Source organism: Pogoniulus pusillus, chromosome 11 (assembly GCF_015220805.1).
Source record: "Pogoniulus pusillus isolate bPogPus1 chromosome 11, bPogPus1.pri, whole genome shotgun sequence".
NCBI classification, from domain to species: Eukaryota; Metazoa; Chordata; class Aves; order Piciformes; family Lybiidae; genus Pogoniulus; species Pogoniulus pusillus.
The window spans coordinates 13,508,660-13,521,464 of NC_087274.1; the positions used below are offsets into that span (position 1 = coordinate 13,508,660).

Consider the following 12,805-nt stretch of genomic DNA (forward strand, 5'->3'; position numbering starts at 1 on the left):
AGCAGAAATGTTTGAAAAAAAATAAATTGGACAAGAATCTCCAGTCTCAATCTTGCCTCTTCCAGATCAAAGCCATTGTCCCTCATTCTGACACTCCCAGCCCTGTCCAAAGCACACTCCTCCCCCCCCCCCCTCCCCCCCCCCCCCCCCCCCGCTCTCCTGGAGCCCCTTCAGGTACCGGAAGACTGCTTTAAGGTCTCCTTGGAGCCTTCTCCAGGCTGAACAGCCCAAACTATCCCACCCTGTCCCTATAGAAGAGGTTCTCCAGCCCTCTGAGCATGTTCATGGCCTCCTGTGGACCCTCTCCATTAGTTCTGTCTCCTTGTGTTGGGAGCCCCATAGCTGGCCACCACATTCCAGGTGAGGTCTTCCCAGAGCAGAGGGGCAGCATCCCCTCTCTTCACCTCTGGTTCTGCTGCTTTGGATGTAGCCCAGGCTGCCCTTGGCCTTCTGGGCTGCCAGTGCCCATTGCTGGCTTCTGTCCAGCTTCTCACCCACCTGCACCCCCAAGTCTTTTCTCTGTAGGTATCTCTTGCTGGTGTTCCTGTGCTAGTGAAGGTGTTAACAGCTTTAGTGACCAAGAAACACACAGTGACAAAGCATGTGGTGATATAAAGATGAAGTGTAAGCTGATCCTGGGAAGGCAAAGCCATCCCAATGCCTTGCTTCAGGGAATGCAATGGATTAGCTGTGATATTTTCCTGGTGTAACATTGCCTGGCTGTGAGCTGGACCTTGGATCCTCGTACAGCCCAGCCAGACACTGCTTGTCAGGCATAGAACCACAGACTACTATGGCTTGGAAAGGACCTTTCAGATTCATCCAGGAGGGACATCAGCAGCCAGAGCAGGTTGCTCACAGCCCCAGACAACCTGACTTGCACTGGTGCCAGCTATGGGGCAGCTCCCACCTCTCTGGGCAGTGCGGCACAGGCTCTCACTACCCTCAGGGTCAAACATTTCTTCTTTCTCTCTACTCTCAATCTCTCTCTTTCAGTTCAAACCATACTCCCTTGTCCTGTCACAACAGGCCTTGATCAAAACTCTGTCCCCAGCTTTCTGCTCAGCTTCTTGAAGCACGGAAAAGCTACCAGAAGGTCACTCTGGAACCTTCTCTTCTCCAGGCTGACCAAGCCCAACTCTCAGCCTGGCTTCACAGCAGAGTCTTTCCATCCCTGCCAGCATTGCTGTGGCCTCCTCTCCCAGATAAGAAATGCCAGTGGCTGGCTGTGTACATTTGTATTCCATTGAGCTGTGATGGTTTCCTTATCAATAACTTGCAGAACAGGAGGGGAACTCTTCTGAGGCAGTCTGTGGTATTTCACTCACAGGAGCTGAGGGCCTGTCTGTGGCTCACAGTGTGTGCTCAGGTGTGTAAAGCCTCAGCTGGTTTCAGACGAATAAATGTCTCAGAGGCAATGAGGTAACACCAGATGAGTTTTGGAGGTTCCTAATGTTGCAGTGGTCCTGGTGGCTTCTGGTCTGTATCAGGTCTTAGAGCAGTGTATGGAACAATGCTGGCAATGCCAGTTGCCATCAGCTGGAGTTGGGCAGTGAAGGAAATAACCTTTCTGGGAGGAGGCTGATTTGGGATTGGGGAAGATTGATGAGCAGGAAGGACCTACAAATATGGAAAAAATAGCAGGAAAGCAGGAAATGGGTTGGTTGGAAACAGGATTTTTCCTTTTCCAAATGAGTTAGGGGACTAATTTTGATTATAAAGTCCTTCAGAAAGGAGAAGATTACTTTGCATGTTTTATAACCTCAAAAGATGTCCATAAATCCTGTGACCTGGCAGATGGAAGGGAGGTTTATTTGTGGGAAAGAGAGCAGACATTCCAGTAGATGTTTAATCACATTTGTTATCTGGAAATTACCTTTTATGTGAGTAAAGTCTTTGAAGAGAACTGGAAACCAGACGTTTGAGTGGAGCGTGCATTTGGAGCTGTTCAACAAAGGGGACCTCAATTTTGTTCTAAGATAAATATCCCCAGAATCTCCCAGCATGGTGGGGTTGGAAGGGGTTTCTGCAAGTCATCCACTCCAACCCCTGTACTGAAGCAGGACACCCACAGCAGCTTGCCCAGGATCACAATGGGCAGGGGCGTTTGGGAGCTCTCCGGAGAAGGAGACCCCACAACTTCTCTGGGCAGCCTGCTCCAGGCCTCTACCCTCACACCAAGAAGATTCTCCTCCTGTTCACTTGGAAACTCCCAAGCTCCAGTTTGTATCTCCTGTCCCTGGGCACCACTGCCAAGAGTCTGTCCCCATCCTCTTATCCCCCCACCCTTGAGCTCTTGCTGAACATTGCTCAGATCCCCTTTGGGGCTGCTCTACTACAGAACCTATAAAATGCCTTTGCTCCTTGAGCTCTGCCAGTGCTGTTTACTTACAGAACCATTTCTTTTTCTTCTCCTTGCAGACCTATTCAGGGCTGTTCTGTGTGGTTATCAACCCTTACAAGAACCTGCCCATCTACTCTGAGAACATCATTGAGATGTACAGGGGGAAGAAGCGCCATGAGATGCCACCGCACATCTACGCCATATCTGAGTCTGCCTACAGGTGCATGCTGCAAGGTGAGGACTGGCTGAGTGCTGCTCAACAGACAGATAACAACCCCTTGTAATACATTGAAAACTCAGGGACTTCAGCACAGAATCATAGAATTGTCTGGGTTGGAAAAGATCTCTAAGATCCTCGAGTCCAACCATCAGCCCAAGTCCACCATGGCCACTAAACCATGTTCTGCAGTGCCGTGAGCCATCCAGCTGTAGAAACTGTTATCAGCCATAATCTTACCTGGAGCTTAGAGAGGAGGGAAAGCTGCCTTTTTTCCTTTTTCCTGTTTAGAAATTGAAATGGAGAGTAGAAATAACTTGAGAGGGTCCAGAGGAGGCTACAAAGGTGATCAGAGGGCTGGAGAACCTCTACTGTGGGGACAGGCTGAGAGAGTTGGGGCTGTGCAGCCTGGAGAAGAAAAGGCTGAAAGGGAGACCTTAGAGTGGCCTTCCAGTATATGAAAGGGGCTACAGGAGAGCTGAGGAGGGATTTTTGTCAAGGATTAGGAGTGCCAGGATGAGGGACAATGGCTTTGAGCTGGGAGAGGGGAGACTGAGATTAGGAAAAAATTCTTTCCAATGACAGTGGGGAGAGACTGGCACAGGTTGCCCAGGGAGATTGTGGCTGCCCCCTCCCTGGAGGTGTTCAAGGCCAGGCTAGATGAGGCCTTGAGCAACCTGGGCTGGTGGGAAGTGTCCCTGCCCGTGGCAGGGGGTTGGAACTGAATGAGCTTTAAGGTCCCTTCCAACCCAACCCATTCTGTGACTCTGAATTGATAAACTTTGAGTCTGAGCTCCCTTAGCATGTTTGTTAGACTCAGTGGGGTACAGAATCAGAGCAGCACTGCTATGAAAGGCACTAGGCTAGCTGCTGGTATGGAAAGGTGAAGCAGAAATGCCTTTCTGTTTTTAAGGAAGCATCCAATTCCAACCCCTTGCCACAGGCAAGGACACCTCCCACTAGCCCAGGTTGCTCAAGGCTCTATCCAACCTGACCTTGAACACGTTCAGACAGGAGACGTCCACAACCTCCCTGGGCAACCTGTGCCAATGTCTCCCCACTTCTTTTCTTAAAGAACAGATGTAATTGATGTCAAAATCCTTTAGTGTAGTGGCTTTGAAGTGAGAATGAAAAAGTGTGATCCAAAAGGGAAAGCTGAAGTATGTTCATGACTTGTCTCTCTGATACTGTCAGTGTTGGTGTTCTGGCAGCTGACAAATAATCTAAGGTGACAAGGAAACAATAGCATGTTTGAGTTCAGAGAGAGGACAGGCAAGTGCTTACCCTTTAAGATTGATTGACTTACTCCCCAGACTGGTATTAGTCATGTCTGTAGTAGAGCAGAGAGTAAGTTTATTGTGTGCATAAACTTTGGATTTTGATTTGAAGGCTCTGCTGGAAAACTGTAGATCCAAATCTGACATTTTATGAATGTGGGGAACAGAATCATAGAATGGTTTGGGTAGGAAAGGACCTTTAAAGATCATCTAATTCCACCACACTGCCATGGGCAGAGATATCTCCTGCTAGACCACATTGCTGAAGTCCCTATCCAGCCTGGCCTTGTTGAACACTTGCTAGCACTGTAGCCTCCTTCCCCAGGCAGTTTGTTCCAGTGTCTCACCACCCTCCTGGGGAAGAATTTCTTCCTGGTGTTTAACCCAAATCCAGGTTCTTAGCATTTGAAGCCATCCCCCTTCTTGTCAACCCATCCCTTCTGCACATAGTCCCTCTCCAGCTCTCCTGACGCTCCTTCAGGTACTGCAAGGCTGCTTTAAGGTCTCCCTGGAGCCTTCTCCAGGCTGAACAGCCCCAACTCTCCCCACCTGTCCCCATAGGGGAGGTTCTCTAGCCCTCTGATCATCTTTGTGGCCCTCCCTCTGGGCCTGCTGTAACAGTTCCCTGTGATTGTGTTTGAAGCTCCAGAGCTGGATGCAGCTGAAGTTGTGCAGTTGCCCTTTGGGCAGTCCGAGAAACACAGCTCACACTGTTCTGCTCTGGCTTGTTCCCAGGGGACTGCTTTGCTGATGTGAGTGTAAGGATGAGGCAGGCCTGAAGAACTCCCTGGTTAGGCATAGAGCTGGTGTGGATGGACCACAAGTGGGTTGAAAGCAGTTTCACCTGGTCACACAAGCTAAAGTGACACTGTGTGCGGGTCAACATGTGCTTTAAGATTTAAGCAGTTGATTTTGTCCTGTCTTTACATCACTGCAAGCTTTGGCTTCTGCAGCTGGACCTTGCCTTTAGGGCTGCTCAATAATAAACCACAAGTTGCTGAGTGCTCTTTCACCCTGCAAGAAACTGTGTCACCATCACTGAGTGGGGTGGTGCAGGGACAAGTAGTGGAAGAGCAGCACATCAAGGACACCAAGAGCCAGCAGTACAGATCAGGGCTCCATGGAGAAGGATCTTGGGAGTCCTGGTGGACAATAAGTGGGCAGCCGTGGCCCATGGTCTCCTGGGGTGCATAAAGAAGAATGTCCAGCAGGTCAAGGAAGGTGCTCCAGCCTGGTGAGACCACCCTTGGAGTACTGTGTCCAGTTTTAGGCTCCCCACTTTAAGAGAGATTGGAAACTACTAGAGAGAGTCCAAAAAGGCAGTGAGGATGATGAAGGGACTGGAACATTTGTCTGAGAAAAGGGTGAGACACCTGGAGCTGTTGAGCCTGGAGGAGACTGAGAGGGGATCTTAATGTTTAGAAATACCTGAAGGGTGGGGGTCAAGAGGAAGGGGCCAGGCTCTTTGATAGGCCAAGGAACAGTGGGCACAAACTGGAACCCAGGAGGTTCCACCCTAGGTCCTTCAGTTGCTCCTTACGAGACCCTTTGCCAGCTTTGTTGCCCTAATCTGGACCCCCTCCAACCCCTTAATGTCCTCGAAGTGAGTGGCCCAAAACTGAACGCAGGATTTGAAGTGTGTCCTCATCAGTGCCCAGTTCAGGGGCACTGTCTGTTCCCTTCTGTTGCTGGCCACGCCGATCTGATCCAGGCCAGGCTGCTGGTGGCACTGTCTGAAGACCTCTGGAAAAGTTCTTGAGAGAATGTCCTTTGTTCCAGGGAGTCAATGTCAGTGGCTGCCACACTGCAGGTGCTCTGTGTTTGCTCACACACCATGGCGGTACTGATTCATATCTCTGGAGATCTACATCTACACACTGCTATTTTTGGAAGAGGAGATGGTGAAAAGAATGTTCACTTGGTGTCTGAAGTTTGGTTAAAGTTTTTTTCTGACCATCAGATTTATAGATTCACAGAATGGGTTGGGTTGGAATGGACCTATAGGATCATCCAGCTCCAACCCCCTGCCATGGGCAGGGACACCTCCCACCAGCCCAGATTGCTCAAGCCTGGCCTTGAACACCTCCAGAGAGGGGGCAGCCACAACCTCTCTGGGCAACCTGTGCCAGTGTCTCATCACTCTCATTGCAAAGAATTTCTTTCTAATCTCCAGTCTAAATCTTCCCTCCTCAAACTTTGATCCATTGCCTCTCATCCTATCATTGCAAGTCTTGGAGGTTTATATTTTGTGTCTCATGTTTGTCCTTCTGTCCTTGCTTTTTTGTTTTTTATAACATGAGCTCTTTTAATCTGAAGGTCTGAAGTCATAGACTGGAATAAGAGTAGCTGACAACTATGCAAGAGGATCTTCAAGGTTCACTAAACCTGTTTTGGGTGCCCTTCACCCACATGCAGTAACTCCTGTTTGCTCAGCGAGTGATTGCAGGCAGTGAGGGAACTTTCCACTGGTGCTTTGCCTCCAGAGCTGCAATGCCAGGCATAAGGCAAGGCTCTAGAACAGGCATTTAGCAGTTTTGTGCTTGGCAAGTATTTCACTGAGCAGTGTTCCTGCCGCATTGGGCTGGATCAGAGGAAGAGCCCTCCAGAGGAAGACAGAGAGCTGTTAATGAGGCTGCTAATGGGCACTTGAAAATGCTTACAGACACTGCTGCCTTTAGCAGAGAGTTGCTGAGCAGACTTCTGGAGTTGTAGAATCACTGTGGTTGGAAAAGACCTTTAGGATCATCAAGTCCAATCATTCCCTAACTCTACCATGCTGCTAAACCATGTCCTGCAGCCCTACATCTGTGTCCTTTAAATACCCACAGGGATGAGGATCACCTGATTGAGGAGCTGGCTTGAGGTATTGGAGAAAGGCAGTGCAGATGATGAAGGGTCTGGAGAACAGGTCTGTTGAGGAGCAGCTGCAGGAAATGAGACTGTTCAAACTGAAGAGAATGAGGATCATCTACTTCCAACCCCTCTGCCATGGGCCCCTGGGACACCTCACACTAGATCAGTCTGTCCAGAGCCTTATCCAGTCTGGCATTGAACACCCCTAGGAAAGGGACATTATTCCTTTTGCTGGCAGTACTCCGTTCTGCTGAGATCCTGATGTGGATGGAGCACTGCATGGTGCTCTCTGGTAGGGAAGAGGTGATGTGGAAGCTTTGCCAACTGCTCCTCAATTCCTGTCCCCTCAAAGGATTTCCTGCTGGGAGGATGTTCAGCCCTGCAGGCTTCACAGGTCAGGTCTTATTGTGCCCTTTGGTGGGAAGGAGAATAGGTTGAAATGAGTTTGCAGTCTGAGGAAGGTAGATTGAGACTGGAGATTAGGCTGAAGTTCTTTCCAGTGAGCATGGGGAGACACTGAAGCAGGTTGCCCAGAGTGGCTATGAATGCTTCCTCCCTGGAGGTGGCTCAAGGCTTCATCCACCCTGGACAGGGGGATTGCAACTGGATGGTCTTTAAGGTCTCTTCCAACCCAAACCATTCCATAGAGCTATGAAAGGCATTTCAGGGCTTGTCAAACATGGAGGGCAAAGGGGTGAGGGGCAAGAGCTGCAAATCAGAGCCTGTTCAGGCAGCTCAAGTTGCATTTTCAGGAGGAAGAGGCTTCTCCAGAGGGATGTATTGGGCTGGTGTGAACTGCCACAGGAGGTGCAGAGCTGTTTGGAATGCGTAGTGTGGCAGATGAGGAGGTCAGTGGTGGAGCAGCTGTGATGCTCTAGGGCTTTGGTGCCAGTTTTGCAAGGAAAAGCAAAGCTCACTGAGTGCTGGCTCCAAGTGATGCCCTTTCTGCAGGGCTCATAGCAAAGCTGAGGTGTGAGCAGAGCCTTATTAAAGACAGGGCAGGCTTTAGGTGTGTTTCTGGCTGTGACAGTCAGCATTTCTCCTCAGGAAAAGCCTCATTACCCAGTGCCTTGACCTCAGGAGATAATAACATGCAGCTCAGCTTTGCAGACTGGATTTCCCCTCTCTCTCCTTTGTAATTATTTTTTCAAAGCAGTGTGGTAGCAGGGTAAGTGTTCCTGCACGGGTGGTTTAGTGGCTTTCTCCTCTGTTTTCTCTTCATTTTCCTAATGCTGGGTTGGAGCAGGAAGCACACAACCCAAGAGCTGCCAGGAAGGTGGGAATTTGGAGGTTCATACACTCATGGAATGGTTTGGGTTGGAAGGGACCTTAGACATCATCTGGTTCCACCTCTCTGCCATGGGCAGGGCCACCTCCCACCAGCCCAGGCTGCTCAAGGCCTCATCTAACCTGGCCTTCAACACCTCCAAGAAGGGAGCATCCTCAGCCTTCCTGGGCAGCCTGTTCCACTGTCTCCCCACCCTCACTCTCAAGAATTTCCTCCTCATCTCCACTCTCAATCTCCCCTCTCCCAGCTCAAGGCCATTGCCCCTCATCCTGGTACTCCCAGCCCTTGCCAGAAGTCCCTCTCCAGCTCTCCTGTAGTTCCCTTCAGGTGCTAAAAGGCTGCTCTAAGGTTTTCCTGAAGCCTTCTCTTCTCCAGGCAGAGCAGCCCAACTCTTCCAGCCTATCCCCACTGGGAGAGGAGGTTCTTCAGCCTATAGTCATCTTTGTAGCCTCCCTAGGACCCTCTCCAGCAGTTCCATGTCCGTGTTCTGGTTTCCACAGCATTGGAGGCAGTGCTGCAGATGTGGTCTGAGCAGAGCAACAAAATCCTTTCCTTGTGCTGCTGCTCTCCCTGCTCTGAATGCAGCCAGCACACAGCTGGCTCTGGACTGCCAGCGACCAGTGCTGGCTGCTGGGGAGTTTGTCATCACCTGACACTCCCAAGGCCTTAGCCCCAGACAAAGATTGTTTAGCCCTAGACAGAAACGCAGCCCACGGAGGCGTGCGGCTGGAGCTGCTGTGCCCAGCGCAGGAATGCTAGGCTGAGCTTTCCAGGGCTGCTGGCCAGTCGCATGGTCATAAGGAATTGGTAGCCTAATCCCTGTGACAACACTGACCTTAATTCTGTTTGGTAATACAATTTGCAAGACTTGCTGTTGTTCTTCCGTGCTGCTGGAAGTTAGAGGCAGTGAGAAGAAAATGCTTTGGCGGGCACCAGGAGTTGCTTCAGGACAGCTCGTGTCATGAGAAGGAAGGCTGAGAGCCCTGGGGCTGTTCAGGCTGGAGGGGAGAAAGCTGAGAGGGAATCTCATCAATGTCTACAAGTATCTGAGGAGTGGCTGCCAGGATGAAGGTGCCAAGCTGTCTTTGGTGGTGCCCAGTAACATGACAAGGAACAGTGGGTGTTAAGCTGGAACCCAGGATGCTCCACCTGAAGGTGAGGAGAAACTCCTTTGGTGTGAGGATGCTGGAGCCCTGGAGCAGGCTGCCCAGAGAGGTTGTGGAGTCTCCTCTGGAGAGACTCTAAGCCCACCTGGATGCATTCTTGTGTGACCTGCCCTGGGTGATCCTGCTTTAGCAGGGCAGTTAGACTCAGTCCCCTACTGAACTATGATTCATTCTCTGTGTGATAATTCACCAGGGACTTTCACCAGCATGGAGACTTGGCTGTGTGACAGCACCACTGCCGTAGACTTTTCTCTGCTGCTTTCCCATCCTTGGCTTTCTCTTCTCCTTCCTCCCTCCTATGCTTTCATAGGAAGTGTGGCATTGTTTGCCTCTTTGCTCGTGGCCTCTTTGCTCATTGACTCTTCAAAGTACTTTGGAAGAAACAGTAAGGAGAACTTGTTTGCTTTTTGTTACCAAAGACCAGCTTGCCTCCTAATATTACCCTTGGATAATTATGCTTAGTCTCTCCTTTTTATCCTGTTTCCCTGAGGACATCTTGATGAGCACTAAATTAGCACTGATATTTTAGGCCTGCCTTTAATCCTGTTGCAGAGAAGGTTTATCGGAAAGAGTGCAGTGCATGTAGAGAGTGCTTGGGGTTGGAGAGCCCAACGCTGCCTACTCTGGAAGGCAGCTCCTGGAAGCACAGAATGGTCAGGGCCGGAAGGCACCTCCCAAGGTCATCCAGTCCAATCCCCCTTGCAGCCAGCAGAGACATCCTCCACTAGATCAGGTTGCTCAGAACCCTGTCAAGCGTCACCTTGACTATCTCCAGGGATGAGGTCTCAACCACCTCCCATGACAGCCTGTTGCAGTGTTCCAGCACCCTCTTGGTGCAGAACTTGTTTCTAACATCCAATCTCAATCTGCTCTGCTCTAGTTTGCAGCCATTGCCCTTGTCCTGTCCTTGCAGAGCTTTCAAATGGTCTCTCTGCAGCCTTCTTGTAGTCCCCTTCAGGTATTGGAAGGCTGCTCTGAGGTCTCCTTGGAGCCTTTTCCCCAGGCTGAACACCCTCAGCTCCCTCATCCTGTCCTCATAGCTCCAACCCCCTGATGATTTTCATGGTCTCCTCTGGCCCCACTCCATTAGTTCCATCTCCTTCCTGCATTGAGGGCTTCAGAGCTGGAAAGCATCTCATTGATATAGATCTTTAGTTAACCTTGGTTTGGGGCCTCCCTTTGGGGGTGGATTTGGTTTGTTTTGGTTGTTTGTTTGGGATTTTTGGGGGGGCTTCTTTCCTTTTCAAAGATATGGAAGAAAAAATTGAGACTAAACTCTCAGAGCTCTCTTCTTTAAATCTTCACATGGAAGAGCAAAAAAGTGCTCTGAGGTTAACAGGCCTGGGAGTGATGAGGAGTGTATAGAACCTGTTGCCAGGTTTGGGTGGGAAAGGACCTTTAAAGCTCATCCAGTCCAACACCCTGCAGCCAGCAGGGACATCCCCAACCAGAACAGGTTGCTCACAGCCCTGCAGTGGTGCCAGCCATGGGTAAACTCCCATCTCTCTGTGCAGGCTGGGCCAGGATCTCACCACTCTCAGGGGCAAACATTTCTTCCTTTTCTCCAGTTAGTCTTCCTCTTGTAGTTTCAAACCCCATTGCCCCTTGTCCTGTCACAATAGGCCCTGCTCTAAAGTCTGCCCTCAGCAGTTAGTGTTGATGTTTTCATCACATCTTGACTTAGTGCTTTGAAGAATCTCTTGGTGAACATTTCTGAGGTGCAGGATGGGCAGTCTGAGCAGACCTAGCTGCTTGGTGAATGCCATGTGGAAAATCTCTTGGGTCTCCTTGTTACACTGGTGTCTGTTGTTCCACTGTGTTCAGCCAGGGTGTTGTGAAATACACGTGAGTGACAATGACACTAAGGTCAGGAGTGGTTTGTAGACCACTAAGAATTCAATATACAGCAGGCTTAAAGGCTGAGTGAAGGGGAAAAGATTCCTGAAGCAAGAAAAGAAGTAGAAAAAGCTGAACTCCATCAGGCTGAAGGAGCCTTCTGCTGCCTCTTTTGAAGTAAAAAGAGAAATGCTTCTGTCAGCTGAACCTATTGTGCAGTGCTTCATTTCCTTCCTCTCAGTCCCCTCCTGTCCCTGGCTGTTCAATCTGTGTGCTTCACTGGCTGCCAACTTACTTCATTACCAAAACCTTAGCATCTTGTTGGACCATCTCTGAATGACATCAGCAGCAATTAGTTATTGAACAAATTGAACTGCAATAAGTTCATAGATCCATAGATTCACAGAATGGTTTGGCTTGGAAGGGACCTCAAAGCTATCCAGTTCCCACCCTCCTGCCATAGGCAGGGACACCTCCCACCTGTTCAAGGACAGGCCTCATCCAACCTGTCCTTGAACATCTCCAGGCAGGAGACATCCACAAACTCCCTGGGCAACCTGTGCCAGTGTCTCCCCAACCTCACTGGAAAGAATTTCTTCCTCATAACCAATCTCAGTCTGCCCTCCTCAAAGCTTCAATCCATTGTCCCTCATCCTGTTACTCCAAGCCCCTGTCAAAAGTCCCTCCCCAGCCTCCTTGTAGCCCACTTCAGGTGCTGAAAGACTTCTCTAAGGTCTCCCTGGAGACATAGATGTCTGTATCCCATGGATATGACCTTCAACACCATAGATGTTGAAGGATGTGGATGCCAAGAAAGCATCCACATCCTCCCTGGGCAACCTCTGCAGTGTCTTCCCCTACTTCCCTCTTAACAATTTTTCCCTCGTCTCCACTCTGTCTCCCCTCTCCCAGCTCAAAGCCATTGTCCTTCATCCTGTCACTCCCAGCCTTTGTCCAGAGTCCCTCCCCAGGTCTCCTGGAGCCTGTTCAGGTACTGGAAGGCTGCTCTAAGTTCTTCCTGGAGCCTTCTCCAAGCCCAACTGCTAAGCTAGATGTCAGTATCCTGTCATGTCTTGCCTTTTTCTTTCTGTTGGGATAATTTTAGTGCTTTGGTACTCATGGCAACAGTTCCTAATCTTTGGTTTTCTGTGTCAAAATGTGTTTGGATCCCTTCTCTTTGTTGCTGTTCACCTTAGGGTTACAGACTTAATGAGATGTGATGATATTGACAGTAAACAAGGGTTTTTTTCTTGAGGTTCAGCTGCTTAGAAGTGGTTGACTGAAATGTTTTTTTCCTGACTTCGAGGAGTAACTTTCTTATATTTCAAAGTGAAGAGGAGTGAGAATGGTTACATGGAAACCTGTAATGATTTGGGTTGGAAGTGACCTCCAAAGGTCATCTGGTTCAGTCTCCCCACACTAAGAAGGAACATCTGCAATGAGATCAGGCTGTTCAGAGCCCTCTTCAGCCTGACCTTGAATAGCTCCAGGTCTGGGAGACTCAACTACCTCCTTGGGCAATCTGCTGCAGTGTTCCAGCACCCTCATTGTGAAGAACTTGTTCCTAACATGCAATCTCAATCTGCTCTACTCTCATTTCAAACCATTGCCCCTGGTCTTGTCACCACAGGCCTTTGGGAACAGTCCCTCTGCAGCCTTCTCTTCTCCAAACTGAACAGCCCCAGGTCCCTCAGCCTGTCCTCATGGTCCTCCTCTGGACCTGCTCCATCAGGTCCACGTCCTTGCTGTGCTGAGGGCACAGCACTCCTGGTCAGGTCCCACCAGGGCAGAGGGGCAGAATCACCTCTCCTTGGTTTCTTTGCT

The 12,805-nt window shown here is 49.9% G+C and overlaps 1 protein-coding gene across 6 annotated transcripts in view; it reads left to right on the forward strand.

Moving 5' to 3' along the window:
- The window catches only part of MYH10 (myosin heavy chain 10), a 118,587-nt gene that overhangs the window by 13,284 nt on the left and 92,498 nt on the right, over positions 1–12,805 (forward strand). For all 6 annotated transcript variants that reach the window (XM_064151122.1, XM_064151116.1, XM_064151120.1 and 3 more), the window contains exon 3: positions 2,422–2,578. In XM_064151122.1, the coding sequence (XP_064007192.1) occupies positions 2,422–2,578 (157 nt within the window). The remainder of the gene's footprint in view (positions 1–2,421; positions 2,579–12,805) is intronic.